The following is an 18,960-nucleotide window of genomic DNA, read 5'->3' as shown; positions in this document are numbered from 1 at the left end:
ACAATGAGCCATGTCTCAATTTTTTCTGTTCAGTACTTTCGGAGATATAGAAGTGCAAAGTTTTTCGGTTTTTCCAAGATGGCGGCCGAACCACGTCACCGATGACGTCATCAATTGGGCACAGTCTATTCCAGGGCAAGACCAATATGTGTGCAAAGTTTGGCGATTCTACGTGCAACGGTGTAGACGCAGTGCTGCAAACAGACAGACAGACAGACAAACAGACAAACAGACAAACAAACGAACAGATCAACATACTTGCCGGAATCTTTTCCGGCAAGTAACAAACGAACAGATCAACATACTTGCCGGAATCTTTTCCGGCAAGTAACAAACAGACAAATGAAAAATCGGTCAGAGACCGAGGACTTGCCGGAATGTACTTTTTTATTGGCCATTGAGGACAAATATGGCGGCCGAACCACGTGACCGATGACGTCATCATTAACATATTTTATTCCCCATGGAGAGTTCTTTACAATGAGGCATGTCTCAATTTTTTCTATTCAGCACTTTTGGACACATAGAGGTGCTAAGTTTTTCCAAGATGGCGGCCGAACCACGTGACATATGACGTCATCATTAACAAATTTTATTCCCCATGGAGAGTTCTTTACAATGAGCCATGTCTCAATTTTTTCTGTTCAGCACTTTTGGAGATATAGTGGTGCAAAGTTTTGCCGTTTTTCCAAGATGGCGGCCGACCACGTGACATATGACATCATCATTAACATATTTTATTCCCCATGGAGAGTTCTTTACAATGAGCCATGTCTCAATTTTTTCTGTTCAGCACTTTTGGAGATTTTGTGGTGCAAAGTTTTGCCGTTTCTCCAAGATGGCGGCCGACCACGTGACTGATGACGTCATCATTAACATATTTTATTCCCCATGGAGAGTTCTTTACAATGAGCCATGTCTCAATTTTTTCTGTTCAGCACTTTTGGAGATATAGTGGTGCAAAGTTTTGCCGTTTTTCCAAGATGGCGGCCGACCACGTGACATATGACGTCATCATTAACATATTTTATTCCCCATGGAGAGTTCTTTACAATGAGCCATGTCTCAATTTTTTCTGTTCAGCACTTTTGGAGATTTGGTGGCGCAACGTTTTGCCGTTTTTCCAAGATGGCGACCGACCACGTGACTGATGACGTCATCATTTACATATTTTATTCCCCATGGAGAGTTCTTTACAATGAGCCATGTCTCAATTTTTTCTGTTCAGTATTTTCGGAGATATAGAGGTGCAAAATTTTTCGGTTTTTCCAAGATGGCGGCCGAACCACGTCACCGATGACGTCATCAATTGGGCACAGTCTATTCCAGGGCAAGACCAATATGTGTGCAAAGTTTGGCGATTCTCCGTGCAACGGTGTAGACGCAGTGCTGCAAACAGACAGACAGACAAACAGACAGACAGACAGACAGACAGATGAAAAATCGGTCAGAGACCGAGGACTTGCCGGAATGTACTTTTTTATTGGCCATTTAGGACAAATATGGCGGCCGAACCACGTGACCGATGATGTCATCATTAACATATTTTATTCCCCGTGGAGAGTTGTTTACAATGAGCCAAGTCTCAATTTTTTCTATTCAGGACTTTTGGAGATGTGGAATTGCAACGTTTTTCGGTTTTTCCAAGATGGCGGGCGAACCACGTGACAGATGACGTCATCATTAACATATTTTATTCCACATGGAGAGTTCTTTACAATGAGCCATTTCTCAATTTTTTCTATTCAGCACTTTCGGAGATATGGAGGTGCGAGGTTTTTCGGTTTTTCCAAGATGGCGGCCGAACCACGTGACTGATGACATCATCATTAACATATTTCATTCCCCATGGAGAGTTCTTTACAATGGGCCATGTCTCAATTTTTTCTATTGAGCACTTTCGGAGATATGGAGGTGCAACGTTTTTCGGTTTTTCCAAGATGGCGGCCGACCACGTGACATATGACATCATTAACATATTTTATTCCCCATGGAGAGTTCTTTACAATGAGCCATGTCTCAATTTTTTCTGTTCAGCACTTTTGGAGCTTTCGTGGTACAAAGTTTTGCCGTTTTTCCAAGATGGCGGCCGACCACGTGACTGATGACGTCATCATTAACATATTTTATTCCCCATGGAGAGTTCTTTACAATGAGCCATGTCTCAATTTTTTCTGTTCAGCACTTTTGGAGATATAGTGGTGCAAAGTTTTGCCGTTTTTCCAAGATGGCGGCCGACCTCGTGACATATGACGTCATCATTAACATATTTTATTCCCCATGGAGAGTTCTTTACAATGAGCCATGTCTCAATTTTTTCGGTTCAGCACTTTTGGAGATATCGTGGTGCAATGTTTTGCCGTTTTTCCAAGATAGCGGCCGACCACGTGACATATGACGTCATCATTAACAAATTTTATTCCCCATGGAGAGTTCTTTACAATGATCCATGTCTATTTTTTCTGTTCAGCACTTTCGGAGATATGGAGGTGCAAAGTTTTTCGGTTTTTCCAAGATGGCGGCCGAACCACCTGACCGATGACGTCATCATTAACATATTTTATTCCCCATGGAGAGTTCTTTACAATGAGCCATGTCACAATTTTTTCCATTCTGCACTTTTGGAGATATAGTGGTGCAAAGTTTTTGCCGTTTTTCCAAGATGGCGGCCGAACCACGTGACCGATGGCATCATCATTAACATATTTTATTCCCCATGGAGAGTTCTTTACAATGAGCCATGTCTCAATTTTTTCTGTTCAGCACTTTTGGAGATAGAGTGGTGCAAAGTTTTTCGGTTTTTCCAAGATGGCGGCCGAACCACGTGACATATGACGTCATCATTAACATATTTTATTCCCCATGGGGAGTTCTTTACAATGAGCCATGTCTCAATTTTTTCTGTTCAGCACTTTTGGAGATATAGTGGCGCAACATTTTTCGGTTTTCCCAAGATGGCGGCCGAACCACGTGACCTATGACGTCATCATTAACATGTTTTATTCCCAATGGAGAGTTCTTTACAATGAGCCATGTCTCAATTTTTTCTATTCAGTACTTTCGGAGATATGGAGGTGCAAATTTTCTTCGGTTTTTCCAAGATGGCGGCCGAACCACGTGACCTATGACGTCATCATTAACATGTTTTATTCCTAATGGAGAGTTCTTTACAATGATCCATGTCTCAATTTTTTCTGTTCAGCACTTTCGGAGAAAAAGAGGTGCAAAGTTTTTCCAAGATGGCGGCCGAACCACGTCACCGATGACGTCATCAATTGGGCACAGTCTATTCCAGGGCAAGTCCAATAAGTGTGCAAAGTTTGGCGATTCTACGTGCAACGGTGTAGACGCAGTGCTGCAAACAGACAGACAGACAAACAGACAAATGAAAAATCGGTCAGAGACCGAGGACTTGCCGGAATGTACTTTTTTATCGGCCATTTAGGACAAATATGGCGGCCGAACCACGTGACCGATGACGTCATCATTAACATATTTTATTCCCCATGGAGAGTTCTTTACAATGAGCCATGTCTCAATTTTTTTTCTATTCTGCACTTTTGGAGATATGGAGGTGTTAAGTTTTTCGGTTTTTCCAAGATGGAGGCCGAACCACGTGACCTATGATGTCATCATGTACATATTTTATTCCCCATGGAGAGTTCTTTACAATGAGCCATATCTCAATTTTTTCTATTCAGCACTTTTGGAGATATGGAGGTGCAAAGTTTTTCGGTTTTTCCAAGATGGCGTCCGAACCACGTGATAGATGACGTCATCATTAACATATATTATTCCCCATGGAGAGTTCTTTACAAAGAGCCATGTCTCAACTTTTTCTATTCAGCACTTTTGGAGATATGGAGGTGCTACGTTTTTCGGTTTTTCCAAGATGGCAGCCGAACCACGTGACCTATGATGTCATCATTAACATATTTTATTCCCCATGGAGAGTTCTTTACAATGAGCCATGTCTCAATTTTTTCTATTCAGCACTTTCAGAGATATGGAGGTGCACAATTTTTCGGTTTTTCCAAGATGGCGGCCGAACCACGTGACATATGACGTCATCATTAACATATTTTATTCCCCATTGAGAGTTCTTTACAATGAGCCATGTCGCAATTTTTTCCATTCTGCACTTTTGGAGATATAGTGGTGCAAAGTTTTCCCATTTTTCCAAGATGGCGGCCGAACCACGTGACCGATGGCGTCATCATTAACATATTTTATTCCCCATGGAGAGTTCTTTACAATGAGCCATGTCTCAATTTTTTCTGTTCAGCACTTTTGGAGATTTTGTGGTGCAAAGTTTTGCCGTTTTTCCAAGATGGCGGCCGACCACGTGACTGATGACGTCATCATTAACATATTTTATTCCCCATGGAGAGTTCTTTACAATGAGCCATGTCTCAATTATTTCTGTTCAGCACTTTTGGAGATATAGTGGTGCAAAGTTTTGCCGTTTTTCCAAGATGGCGGCCGACCACGTGACATATGATGGCATCATTAACATATTTTATTCCCCATGGAGAGTTCTTTCCAATGAGCCATGTCTCAATTTTTTCTGTTCAGCACTTTTGGAGATATAGTGGCGCAACGTTTTGCCGTTTTTCCAAGATGGCGACCGAACCACGTGACTGATGACGTCATCATTTACATATTTTATTCCCCATGGAGAGTTCTTTCCAATGAGCCATGTCTCAATTTTTTCTGTTCAGCACTTTTGGAGATATAGTGGCGCAACCTTTTTGCCGTTTTTCCAAGATGGCGACCGAACCACGTGACTGATGACGTCATCATTTACATATTTTATTCCGCATGGAGAGTTCTTTCCAATGAGCCATGTCTCAATTTTTTCTGTTCAGTACTTTCGGAGATATAGAGGTGCAAATTTATTCGGTTTTTCCAAGATGGCGGCCGAACCACGTCACCGATGACGTCATCATTGAGGCACAGTATATTAGAGGGCAAGACCATTATGTGTGCAAAGTTTGGCGATTCTCCGTGCAACGGTGTAGACGCAGTGCTGCAAACAGACAAACAGACAGACAAACAGACAGACAAACAGACAGACAGACAAATGAAAAATCGGTCAGAGACCGAGGACTTGCCGGAATGTACTTTTTATCGGCCATTTAGGACAAATATGGCGGCCAAACCACGTGACCGATGAAGTCATCATTACTTGTTTTCTAAACTAATTTATTCCTTGATGATGCTCAAGAAATTTCATCTTGATCGGATGAAGTTTTGTACTTGGCGAATTATGACGTCATAATGGAGGAACCTATGACATCATCATTAACATATTTTATTCCCCATGGAGAGTTCTTTACAATGAGTCATGTCTCAATTTTTTCTATTCAGCACTTTTGGAGATATAGTGGTGCAAAGTTTTGCCGTTTTTCCAAGATGGCGGCCGACCACGTGACATATGACATCATCGTTAACATATTTTATTCCCCATGGAGAGTTCTTTACAATGAGCCATGTCTCAATTTTTTCTGTTCAGGACTTTTGGAGATTTCGTGGTGCAAAGTTTTGCCGTTTTTCCAAGATGGCGGCCGACCACGTGACTGATGACGTCATCATTAACATATTTTATTCCCCATGGAGAGTTCTTTACAATGAGCCATGTCTCAATTTTTTCTGTTCAGCACTTTTGGAGATATAGTGGTGCAAATTTTTGCCGTTTTTCCAAGATGGCGGCCGACCACGTGACATATGACGTCATCATTAACATATTTTATTCCCCATGGAGAGTTCTTTACAATGAGCCATGTCTCAATTTTTTCATTTCAGCACTTTCGGAGATGTTGAGGTGCAAAGTTTTCCCATTTTTCCAAGATGGCGGCCGAACCACGTGACCGATGGCGTCATCATTAACATATTTTATTCCCCATGGAGAGTTCTTTACAATGAGCCATGTCTCAATTTTTTCTGTTCAGCACTTTTGGAGATTTTGTGGTGCAAAGTTTTGCCGTTTTTCCAAGATGGCGGCCGACCACGTGACTGATGACGTCATCATTAACATATTTTATTCCCCATGGAGAGTTCTTTACAATGAGCCATGTCTCAATTATTCTGTTCAGCACTTTTGGAGATATAGTGGTGCAAAGTTTTGCCGTTTTTCCAAGATGGCGGCCGACCACGTGACATATGACGTCATCATTAACATATTTTATTCCCCATGGAGAGTTCTTTCCAATGAGCCATGTCTCAATTTTTTCTGTTCAGCACTTTTGGAGATATAGTGGCGCAACGATTTGCCGTTTTTCCAAGATGGCGACCGAACCACGTGACTGATGACGTCATCATTTACATATTTTATTCCCCATGGAGAGTTCTTTACAATGAGCCATGTCTCAATTTTTTCTGTTCAGCACTTTTGGAGATATAGTGGTGCAAATTTTTGCCGTTTTTCCAAGATGGCGGCCGACCACGTGACATATGACGTCATCATTAACATATTTTATTCCCCATGGAGAGTTCTTTACAATGAGCCATGTCTCAATTTTTTCTGTTCAGTACTTTCGGAGATATAGAGGTGCAAATTTATTCGGTTTATCCAAGATGGCGGCCGAACCACGTCACTGATGACGTCATCATTGAGGCACAGTATATTAGAGGGCAAGACCATTATGTGTGCAAAGTTTGGCGATTCTCCGTGCAACGGTGTAGACGCAGTGCTGCAAACAGACAAACAGACAGACAAACAGACAGACAAACAGACAGACAGACAAATGAAAAATCGGTCAGAGACCGAGGACTTGCCGGAATGTACTCTTTTATCGGCCATTTAAGACAAATATGGCGTCCGAACCACGTGATAGATGACGTCATCATTAACATATATTATTCCCCATGGAGAGTTCTTTACAAAGAGCCATGTCTCAACTTTTTCTATTCAGCACTTTTGGAGATATGGAGGTGCTACGTTTTTCGGTTTTTCCAAGATGGCAGCCGAACCACGTGACCTATGATGTCATCATTAACATATTTTATTCCCCATGGAGAGTTCTTTACAATGAGCCATGTCTCAATTTTTTCTATTCAGCACTTTCAGAGATATGGAGGTGCACAATTTTTCGGTTTTTCCAAGATGGCGGCCGAACCACGTGACATATGACGTCATCATTAACATATTTTATTCCCCATTGAGAGTTCTTTACAATGAGCCATGTCGCAATTTTTTCCATTCTGCACTTTTGGAGATATAGTGGTGCAAAGTTTTCCCATTTTTCCAAGATGGCGGCCGAACCACGTGACCGATGGCGTCATCATTAACATATTTTATTCCCCATGGAGAGTTCTTTACAATGAGCCATGTCTCAATTTTTTCTGTTCAGCACTTTTGGAGATTTTGTGGTGCAAATTTTTGCCGTTTTTCCAAGATGGCGGCCGACCACGTGACTGATGACGTCATCATTAACATATTTTATTCCCCATGGAGAGTTCTTTACAATGAGCCATGTCTCAATTATTTCTGTTCAGCACTTTTGGAGATATAGTGGTGCAAAGTTTTGCCGTTTTTCCAAGATGGCGGCCGACCACGTGACATATGATGGCATCATTAACATATTTTATTCCCCATGGAGAGTTCTTTCCAATGAGCCATGTCTCAATTTTTTCTGTTCAGCACTTTTGGAGATATAGTGGCGCAACGTTTTGCCGTTTTTCCAAGATGGCGACCGAACCACGTGACTGATGACGTCATCATTTACATATTTTATTCCCCATGGAGAGTTCTTTCCAATGAGCCATGTCTCAATTTTTTCTGTTCAGCACTTTTGGAGATATAGTGGCGCAACCTTTTTGCCGTTTTTCCAAGATGGCGACCGAACCACGTGACTGATGACGTCATCATTTACATATTTTATTCCGCATGGAGAGTTCTTTCCAATGAGCCATGTCTCAATTTTTTCTGTTCAGTACTTTCGGAGATATAGAGGTGCAAATTTATTCGGTTTTTCCAAGATGGCGGCCGAACCACGTCACCGATGACGTCATCATTGAGGCACAGTATATTAGAGGGCAAGACCATTATGTGTGCAAAGTTTGGCGATTCTCCGTGCAACGGTGTAGACGCAGTGCTGCAAACAGACAAACAGACAGACAAACAGACAGACAGACAAACAAACGAACAGATCAACATACTTGCCGGAAAAAAATTTCCGGCAAGTAACAAACGAACAGATCAACATACTTGCCGGAAAATTTTTCCGGCAAGTAACAAACAGACAGACAGAACCACAAACACAACCGACCAATATACTTGAAAAATCTTCGATTTTGCAAGTAACAAACAGACAAACAAATCAGAGACCGAGGACTTGCCGGAATGTACTTTTTTATCGGCCATTTAGGACAAATATGGCGGCCGAACCACGTGACCGATGACGTCATCATTAACATATTTTATTCCCCATGGAGAGTTCTTTACAATGAGCCATGTCTCAATTTTTTCCACTCTGCACTTTTGGAGATATAGTGGTGCAAAGTTTTCCCGTTTTTCCAAGATGGCGGCCGAACCACGTGACCGATGGCATCATCATTAACATATTTTATTGCCCATGGAGAGTTCTTTACAATGAGCCATGTCTCAATTTTTTCTATTCAGCACTTTCAGAGAAATGGAGGTGCAAAATTTTTCGGTTTTTCCAAGATGGCGGCCGACCACGTGACATATGACGTCATCATTAACATATTTTATTCCCCATGGAGAGTTCTTTACAATGAGCCATGTCTCAATTTTTTCTGTTCAGCACTTTTGGAGTTATAGTGGCGCAACGTTTTGCCGTTTTTCCAAGATGGCGACCGAACCACGTGACTGATGACGTCATCATTTATATATTTTATTCCCCATGGAGAGTTCTTTACAATGAGCCATGTCTCAATTTTTTCTATTCAGCACTTTCAGAGATATGGAGGTGCAAAATTTTTCGGTTTTTCCAAGATGGCGGCCGAACCACGTGACATATGACGTCATCATTAACATATTTTATTCCCCATGGAGAGTTCTTTACAATGAGCCATGTCTCAATTTTTTCTGTTCAGCACTTTTGGAGATATAGTGGTGCACAGTTTTGCCGTTTTTCCAAGATGGCGGCCGACCACGTGACTGATGACGTCATCATTAACATATTTTATTCCCCATTGAGAGTTCTTTACAATGAGCCATGTCTCAATTTTTTCTGTTCAGCACTTTTGGAGATATAGTGGAGCAAAGTTTTGCCGTTTTTCCAAGATGGCGGCCGACCACGTGACATATGACGTCATCATTAACATATTTTATTCCCCATGGAGAGTTCTTTACAATGAGCCATGTCTCAATTTTTTCTGTTGAGCACTTTCAGAGATATGGAGGTGCAACGTTTTTCGGTTTTTCCAAGATGGCGGCCGAACCACGTCACCGATGACGTCATCAATTGGGCACAATATATTAGAGGGCAAGACAAATACGTGTGCAAAGTTTGGCGATTCTACGTGCAACGGTGTAGACGTAGTGCTGCAAACAGACAAACAGACAGACAAACAGACAGACAAACAGACAGACAGACAAACAAACGAACAGATCAACATACTTGCCGGAAAATTTTTCCGGCAAGTAACAAACGAACAGATCAACATACTTGCCGGAAAATTTTTCCGGCAAGTAACAAACGAACAGATCAACATACTTGCCGGAAAAAAATTTCCGGCAAGTAACAAAAAATCGGTCAGAGACCGAGGACTTGCCGGAATGTACTTTTTTATTGGCCATTTAGGACAAATATGGCGGCCGAACCACGTGACCGATGACATCATCATTAACATATTTTATTCCCCATGGAGAGTTCTTTTCAATGAGCCATGTCTCAATTTTTTCTATTCAGCACTTTCGGAGATGTGGAGGTTTCGGTTTTTCCAAGATGGCGGCCGAACCACGTGACATATGATGTCATCATTAACAAATTTCATTCCCCGTGGAGAGGTCTTTACAATGAGCCATGTCTCAATTTTTTCCATTCTGCACTTTTGGAGATATAGTGGTGCAAAGTTTTTGCCGTTTTTCCAAGATGGCGGCCGAACCACGTGACCGATGGCATCATCATTAACATATTTTATTCCCCATGGAGAGGTCTTTACAATGAGCCATGTCTCAATTTTTTCTGTTCAGCACTTTTGGAGATATAGTGGTGCAAAGTTTTGCCGTTTTTCCAAGATGGCGGCCGACTACGTGACATATGACGTCATCATTAACATATTTTATTCCCCATGGAGAGTTCTTTACAATGAGCCATGTCTCAATTTTTTCTGTTCAGCACTTTTGGAGATATCGTGGCGCAACCTTTTGCCGTTTTTCCAAGATGGCGACCGAACCACGTGACTGATGACGTCATCATTTACATATTTTATTCCGCATGGAGAGTTCTTTACAATGAGCCATGTCTCAATTTTTTCTGTTCAGTACTTTCGGAGATATAGAGGTGCAACGTTTTTCGGTTTTTCCAAGATGGCGGCCGAACCACGTCACCGATGACGTCATCAATTGGGCACAGTCTATTCCAGGGCAAGACCAATATGTCTGCAAAGTTTGGCGATTCTACGTGCAACGGTGTAGACGCAGTGCTGCAAACAGACAGACAGACAGACAGACAAACAGACAGACAGACAGACAGACAAACAAACGAACAGATCAACATACTTGCCGGAAAATTTTTTCCGGCAAGTAACAAACGAACAGATCAACATACTTGCCGGAATCTTTTCCGGCAAGTAATGAAAAATCGGTCAGAGACCGAGGACTTGCCGGAATATACTTTTTTATTGGCCATTTAGGACAAATATGGCGGCCGAACCACATGGCCGATGACGTCATCATTAACATATTTTATTCCCCATGGAGAGTTCTTTACAATGAGCCATGTCTCAATTTTTTCTGTTCAGCACTTTTGGAGATATAGTGGTGCAAAGTTTTGCCGTTTTTCCAAGATGGCGGCCGAACCACGTGACTGATGAGGTCATCATTAACATATTTTATTGCCCATGGAGAGTTCTTTACAATGAGCCATGTCTCAATTTTTTCTATTCAGCACTTTCGGAGATATGGAGGTGCAAAGTTTTTCGGATTTTCCAAGATGGCGGCTGAATCACGTGACCGATGACGTCATCATTAACATATTGTATTCTCCATGGAGAGTTCTTTGCAATGAGCCATGTCTCAATTTTTTCTATTCAGTACATTCAGAGATATGGATGTGCAAAGTTTTTCGGTTTTTCCAAGATGGCGGCTGAACCACGTGACTGATGACGTCATCATTAACATATTTTATTCCACATGGAGAGTTCTTCACAATGAGCCATGTCTCCATTTTTTCTGTTCAGCACTTTTGGAGATATAGTGGTGCAACGTTTTTCGGTTTTCCCAAGATGGCGGCCGAACCACGTGACCGATGACGTCATCATTTGGGCACAGTATATTAGAGGGCAAGACAAATACGTGTGCAAAGTTTGGTGATTCTACGTGCAACGGTGTAGACGTAGTGCTGCAAACAGACAAACAGACAGACAGATGAAAAATCGGTCAGAGACCGAGGACTTGCCGGAATGTACTTTTTTATCGGCCATTTAGGACAAATATGGCGGCCGAACCACGTGACCGATGACGTCATCATTAACATATTTTATTCCCCATGGAGAGTTCTTTACAATGAGCCATACCTCAATTTTTTCTGTTCAAGACTTTTGGAGATGTGGAGGTGCAGAGTTTTTCGGTTTTTCCAAGATGGCGGCCGACCACGTGACTGATGACGTCATCATTAACATATTTTATTCCCCATGGAGAGTTCTTTACAATGAGCCATGTCTCAATTTTTTCTGTTCAGCACTTTTGGAGATATAGTGGTGAAAATTTTTGCCGTTTTTCCAAGATGGCGGCCGACCACGTGACATATGACGTCATCATTAACATATTTTATTCCCCATGGAGAGTTCTTTACAATGAGCCAAGTCTCAATTTTTTCTGTTCAGCACTTTTGGAGATATAGTGGCGCAACGTTTTTCGGTTTTTCCAAGATGGCGCCAGAACCACGTGACTGATGACGTCATCATTTACGTATTTTATTCCCCATGGAGAGTTCTTTACAACGAGCCATGTCTCAATTTTTTCTGTTCAGTACTTTCGGAGATATAGAGGTGCAAAGTTTTTCGGTTTTTCCAAGATGGCGGCCGAACCACGTCACCGATGACGTCATCAATTGGGCACAGTCTATTCCAGGGCAAGACCAATATGTGTGCAAAGTTTGGCGATTCTACGTGCAACGGTGTAGACGCAGTGCTGCAAACAGACAGACAGACAGACAGACAGACAGACAAACAGACAAACAGACAAACAGACAGACAAACGAACAGATCAACATACTTGCCGGAAAATTTTTTCCGACAAGTAACAAACGAACAGATCAACATACTTGCCGGAAAAATTTTTCCGGCAAGTAACAAACCAACCAACCAACATACTTGCCGGAATTTTTCCCGGCAATTAATAAATAAACAAGAAGACGTCATGCAGAGCATGATACTTGCAAAATCCGCCCCCACCCCAAAAGGTTTCCATTGACACAACAAATTGTCCATTTCATGAAGATTAAAATTGACGATCTTGATCAAAGCTCAGGTCAACAGGATGAAAAGTGACGATTTTTCAGATGAAAAATGATTTTAGAAGTTTGACCTTGAGTTGACCTTTGACATTTTGACCTCAAAAATAGTTGGTTTTCCAATTCAGTGAGGCAATACACAAATGATGTTCTATTATCAAGTCACTCAAATGAAAATTGATGGTTTTTCAGATGAAAATTGATGATTTTGGAAGTTCGACCTTGAGCTGACCTTTAACCTTTTGACCTCAAAAATAGTATGTTTCCCAATTTAGTGACTCGATATGCAAATGCTGTTCAATTTTCAAGTCAATCGGTTGAAAATTGACAGCTTTTCAGATGAAAATTGAGTTTGAAAATTTGACTGTGAGTTGACCTTTGACCTTTTGACCTCAAAAATAGTTAATTTCCCAATTTAGTGACTGAATATATAAATGCTATTACATTTTCAAGTCAGCCCGATTTAAAATGGGGATTTTAGAAATTTGACCTCCAGATGATGTGACCTTTGACCTCAAAACCAAGCGGCTTCTCAATTGGGACGACATATACAACTAGGTGAAGTTTCTTGACGATCGGTTTAGAATTGTGACCTGTAGGCCGGTGACAAACAGACAAACAGAACCACAAACGCAACCGACTAATATACTTGAAAAATCTTCGATTTTGCAAGTAATAATATGTCTTATGGAATCACGATGGTATAACTACATTCGTATACCTGTCTCTATTTCAATGAAAAAAATATTGAGGATATTTAATGATTTTGACATAATTATTTTAAATACTTTATACATCCAAGGTTTGGCACAGGAGGAGGCCATTCGGCCCATCATACCTGCACTGCACCAACCTCAGTATCGTCACCAACCTACACACGAGCCAATATCCCCACACCCCATTTGTTGAATGCTTTTGGCCAACAACGACGATCACAATTTATGTAAGGAATTAACCTCGATTCTTCTTCACTCAGATTAGTCGCCAAATACCATGATATTGAGAAACAACAAGACTGGCAAGTTTCCACAATAATGTGATTTGTGTAACTGCAAACAACGCACCCCCACCTGGTGGTATGTGGGAGGCAATTATCAATGGTTTGTCAGTCACTGGCAGGAATAGGTCTGGTTTCTTTTAAGGTCGCAGAATTCATTTTTGAGAAAGAAAATAACAGTTTGTTGTGTGAAATTTTATGTCAACTTTGAAAATGCGCTTGCATGCAAAGATGGCAATATCAAGAAGAAATCCCATCAATTTGCTGCAACTATAAAGGGATACTGCTGAGACAACGTACCTTGAAATCCAAGCCAATTGTCTCATAGTGTCGTTGGATGCGCTCCACAAGGTCGTCGAAAAGTCGGCTGGTTGAGGGTTTCTCCAATGAGACACTTTGTGACAAGCCAGCAGACACAATGGCCGGCCAGATCTGACCGATCATGTCCCAATCATGCAGCGTGGCCGAACAAGTCATGCCCTGGATGCCATACAAGCAGTAAAGGGCACCCTGTGGGCAGGCAGACACATAGCTCAGTAAATATTTCTTAAACTCATGCTAAAAATACCAAAATATGGCACAAGGTTAGTGAGTGGTTGCTGGAGACTCTCGGATGAACGCTCAATTAAGTGTTTTTGAAAAGCCATCAAAAGGAAATCAAAAAGGAAGGCAGATAAGTGACTTAATACGAGACCACGTGAGATGCAAGTGACTGACATTGAGTTTGAAGAAAACAAATAGCCCCGAGTGGGCCGATTGTCATCTGTTGAGATTGTAGTTCAGACTTCCGCTGATTTGGGCAGGGTGGGGGCTGGAGGGGTGGGGGGAGGGAGGATTCCTTGGGAGGCCCCCAACGATCCAGAATCGAAAAATCTAAAACCGAGCGATCTTGCAGACCATTGAGTAGAAGGGCTGCATCAGGTTTCAGAGGAATCAGTTGGTAAATAAGGGACGAGTCGGGATCCGAAGTTTGGGGGATACACCCCCCCCCCCCCTCCCGGGAGCCCCTGTGGTCCAAAATCGAAAATTTGAAGCTTGAGCGACTGCGCAAGCTACTGTCTTGTATTCATCTGTCAAGTTGCAGAACAATCAGCCAGGTGATAAGGGAGGAGTAGCAAAAATAGCAAAAAGTTAATGGACAGACAGACGGACACCAGACGGACAGACATCAAGATCACGACCCATTTTTTAAGTTCATCTCTTCGAGAATCAAGATAAGATGACCTAATGAGTGGATCAGAAATTGAAAAACAAGATGTGAAGGAGAAAAAAAAAACGACAAAGTAAGAATCCACTGAAAAATAAACTTGGAAATCAAAAAATATATAAAGAATACGAAGCAATTTTCCACGAAAGCAAATAAAGAATATGAAGCCCACCAAAGCCTAGTCAGTGCATAAATCCAATGGAAGTCTTCACCACTGACCTTAAACTGATGTTGATGCAAATCAGGCCGATCTGGCTGGAGGTTCTGCAGCAGATGTGGAACAAAATAGCGACAGGAGAAATTGTACGTGATGAGGCCTACAAACAACACCTGCTGTGCTTTGCTGCGTACCTAGGACAAACAATATCAGGCAATGCATTATACCATCAGGAACAGGGGCTTCTCTAGTGTTGTAAAAACAAAACAAAAAAAGTACTTTTGTGGTGTCTCCGATAAATGCCAGTAGGCCTTGTATTATGGAATAGCCGAATCGTATAAAGGTTGTTAAAATTAAATTCACTAGGGCGTGCCCGTACGTGGGTGCAAAAAAACATGCGTGCAAACGACAACAACAAAAAAAAACTTTGAAACCACGTGGCAGTAACGACCACAGAACCCCCCCCCCCCTCTATTTACATGAAATGGTTTGGTCCATTCGCAAAGCCAAAGCGAACGGCTTGCGAGTACGGTAGAACCCCCCCCCCTCTATTTACATGAAATGGTTTGGTCCATTCGCAAAGCCAAAGCGAACGGCGAACGGCTAAATCGCCATAGCTCGGTAACTACTTCTCCGATTAATATGAAACCTTGAAAAGGCACATCCTCAGGTCCCCAGCAATATACCTGGCAAGTTTCAAGTATATCGGACCCGTGGTTGTCGAGAAACAGCGGTCACAGACAAACAAACACACAGACACACACACAGACACACACACACAGAGATTACTGGAATTATAGATAGATGACTGAGTATGCAAAGTCAATAACACACACACACACACACACACACACACACACACACACACACACACACACACACACACACACACACACACACACACACACACACACACACACACACACACACACACACAGTTGTGGCCATAAATATTGGCACCCTTGACTTAATATTTTGGTAGCACAGCCTTTGGACAAAATAACTCCAGTCAAGCACTTCCTATAGCCATGAATGAGCTTCCTACACCCATCTACTGGCAGTTCAGCCCACTCTTCTTGTGCAAACTGCTCCAGTTCTCCCAGATTTGAAGGGTGCCTTCTCCCAACTGCTGTTTTCAGATCTCCCCACAGGTGTTCTATGGGATTTAGATCTGGACTCATTGCTGGCCACTTCAGAACAGTCCAGCGTTTTGTCTTGAACCATGCCTGGGTGCTTTTTGAAGTGTGTTTGGGGTCATTGTCCTGCTGTAAAACCTATGACCTTCGACGGAGACTCAGCTTTCTGACACTGGGTTGAACATTGTGCTCCAAAATGTCTCGGTGATCTCCTGATTTCATGATGCCATGCACACATTCAAGGTACCAAGTGCCAGAGGCAGCACAACAACCCCAAAATATCACTGAACCTTCTCCATGTTTGACTGTAGGGAAGGTAGTCAGGTTCACTATGTTTTTTCGTTCAAAATCATGGTAGATTAGCAAACCTATACATTTTTGGAAACGTTATTACATGGAAAATCTGAAAATCAATGTTTACATTTGCCAATTCCGACCAATTCGATTCGACCAATTCGACCAATTCCATTCGACCAATTCGACCATTCGACCATTCGACCAATCGCTTTGATCGATCATTCGACCAATTCGATCGATTCGATTCGATTCGATTCATCGAATTCGATTCGATCGACCATTCGACCAATTCGATTTGCCAATCAATTTGACCGACCTTTGCTTGTGTGGAACGGACTGTGAAAACGATGCGGACTATATTGTCGGATACGACACACAGGACAGTGATGACGAACTCTAAATGGCATATTCTGTAATCGTGTATGTTTGATGCCATTGACTGCCTGTGTATATTTAGTCATTGACTGCCTGTGTAGATGTGAAGTTATACTGACTGCATGTGTATATATGATTTTGCTGACTGCCTGTGTATGTTTGGTGATATGAATTATTGACACATTTTGATGTTATTAACTGCCTGTACAAAATGATAACATGTATTTGATTATGCAACTTATCGCGAATATAAAGACAGTATTTTGCAATTCAAAACCTTTGATTCGTGTCTTACCATTCCCCATAGCACTAATTTGATACTTTCATTGGATTCCTTGTCCCTGAAAATATAGGTTTAGTATATTTTAAAAAGTTTTTAGGGTAATTAGAGGCAGAAATAGAACAAAATATGTATTTTACAGTGGCCATTTTGAAAATCCAAAATGGCCGCCATGCAGGTATCTCTCCAAATGTAAACATTGATTTTTAGTTTCCTTATGCTATAACCTTTCCAAAAATGTATAGGTTTGCTAATCTACCATGATTTTGAACGAAATATAATTTATTGACATAGTGAACCTGACTAAGGTGTTCTTTTCTTTGAAGGCTTCATTTTGTTTTCTGCAAACATCGAGATGATGTGCTTTACAAAAAAAGCTCTAATTTGATCTCATCTGTCCACAGGACATTCTCCCAGAAGTATTTTGGCTTGTTCAGGTGTAAAATGCATCTCCTACTGTGCTCATAATTTTGCACCCCACTGTGTATTATATGAAAGGTAGTCGATGAAATGTTTTTTCTTACTAAATGGCCAACAACTTAAAATGTTTAAACGAAGAATCACTTACAAAATTCTACTACCTGGATCCGGATCCGGATCTTCACCAAAATTGAATAGATTCTTCCTCGTCACACACACAACCTGTCCAACAAGTTTCGTCCAAATCCATCCATAACTTTTTGAGATATCCCGCTATGTATCGTTTTTAGCCCCACCTCCCAATGGTGAAGAATCACGAAAAAATTCTAGTAGCCGGATCCGAATCCGGATCTTCACCAAAATCGAATCATTTCGTCCTTTTCAAATACACTACATCTCTGCCAAACTTCGTCCAAATCCGTCCACAACTTTGAGATATTTTGTTCACAAACGGACAAACAAACAGACAGACAGGGGTGAAAACATAACCTCCATCCATCTTTGGTGGCGGAGGTAAAAACAGAAAAGGAACAACACCACTGCAGACTTTTGGTGGCACAATAACTTTCCTTCATGGTTTGGGGAAAACCTTTTCACGCACCCACTGCCCCCTCATTTCCCCTTCCTCATACTAGAAAGTGGGCACACCTAACATTACGTGTATGTCGAAACATGTCATCAATATTTTTTTAAAAACAATGTCATCAAGTGCTAATAGAGGAGGTAAATCCTCAATTTAAATCATTGTAAAGTGGAGCTGACAATGAAAGCAGAATGAAAAAGCTTCTCGACAACAAAACAGAGATCCATTACACACCTCGCTGTAGGTGCTTGTTGAGAGGCGAAGCAGGTTGTGCATGAGGTCTTGATGGGTGGTCTTGAAAGAGGACCCTTCAACTGCAAGTATCCGCAACTACAAAATAACAAAACTTGCAAGTTAGGACAATGAAAAACAAACAATAACTACTTCTTCTCTCATATGCATTACGTGGTTGCTGATAGCATCATTGCTATTGGGAGGGATTGGGCTATTTTTGGGTCGGTCAGTTTTGTAGTTCAGCGATGCTGTCCAAAAATTGAATGAATGTTATTGAATGTGAAATCCTCCATGGATGACTGGTAGGTACTTTTTAGGTTTATAAGTTTGTATCTTGGTGGACGTTTTTGAGGATTTGTGATTTATTACTGACACCGAGGGGTATTAAACCTATGGAGTCTCCGCACCATCCCTACATAGGAAGTCTAGCGACTTCTTGAAAAGCAGCCGACTACTTTCATTTCTGCCACCGATGACACTCATTTATCATACCATATTTGGAGAAGTGTATGTGTATGTGTCTGTGTCTGTGTCTGTGTGTTTAACTTGCATGCACTCTTGAACTGCAGGACGGAATGAGTTGAAAACTGCTGGTTGTACTTTGGGAATGCACAGGTATGTTATGGGCAG

At 41.6% G+C, this 18,960-nt stretch overlaps 1 protein-coding gene across 2 annotated transcripts in view; it reads right to left on the bottom strand.

Annotated features, from left to right (window-relative positions):
* The window catches only part of PSME4 (proteasome activator subunit 4), a gene marked incomplete in the record, with an annotated part of 199,381 nt that overhangs the window by 102,095 nt on the left and 78,326 nt on the right, over nucleotides 1–18,960 (bottom strand). For both annotated transcript variants that reach the window (XM_078784397.1, XM_078784398.1), the window contains 3 exon segments: nucleotides 13,942–14,151; nucleotides 15,068–15,199; nucleotides 18,331–18,426. In XM_078784397.1, the coding sequence (XP_078640523.1) occupies nucleotides 13,942–14,151; nucleotides 15,068–15,199; nucleotides 18,331–18,426 (438 nt within the window).

The sequence above is a fragment of the Myxine glutinosa genome, chromosome 9 (genome assembly GCF_964187855.1).
Source record: "Myxine glutinosa chromosome 9, kmMyxGlut1.1, whole genome shotgun sequence".
NCBI classification, from domain to species: Eukaryota; Metazoa; Chordata; class Myxini; order Myxiniformes; family Myxinidae; genus Myxine; species Myxine glutinosa.
This window is presented reverse-complemented; position numbering and strand designations above follow the sequence as displayed.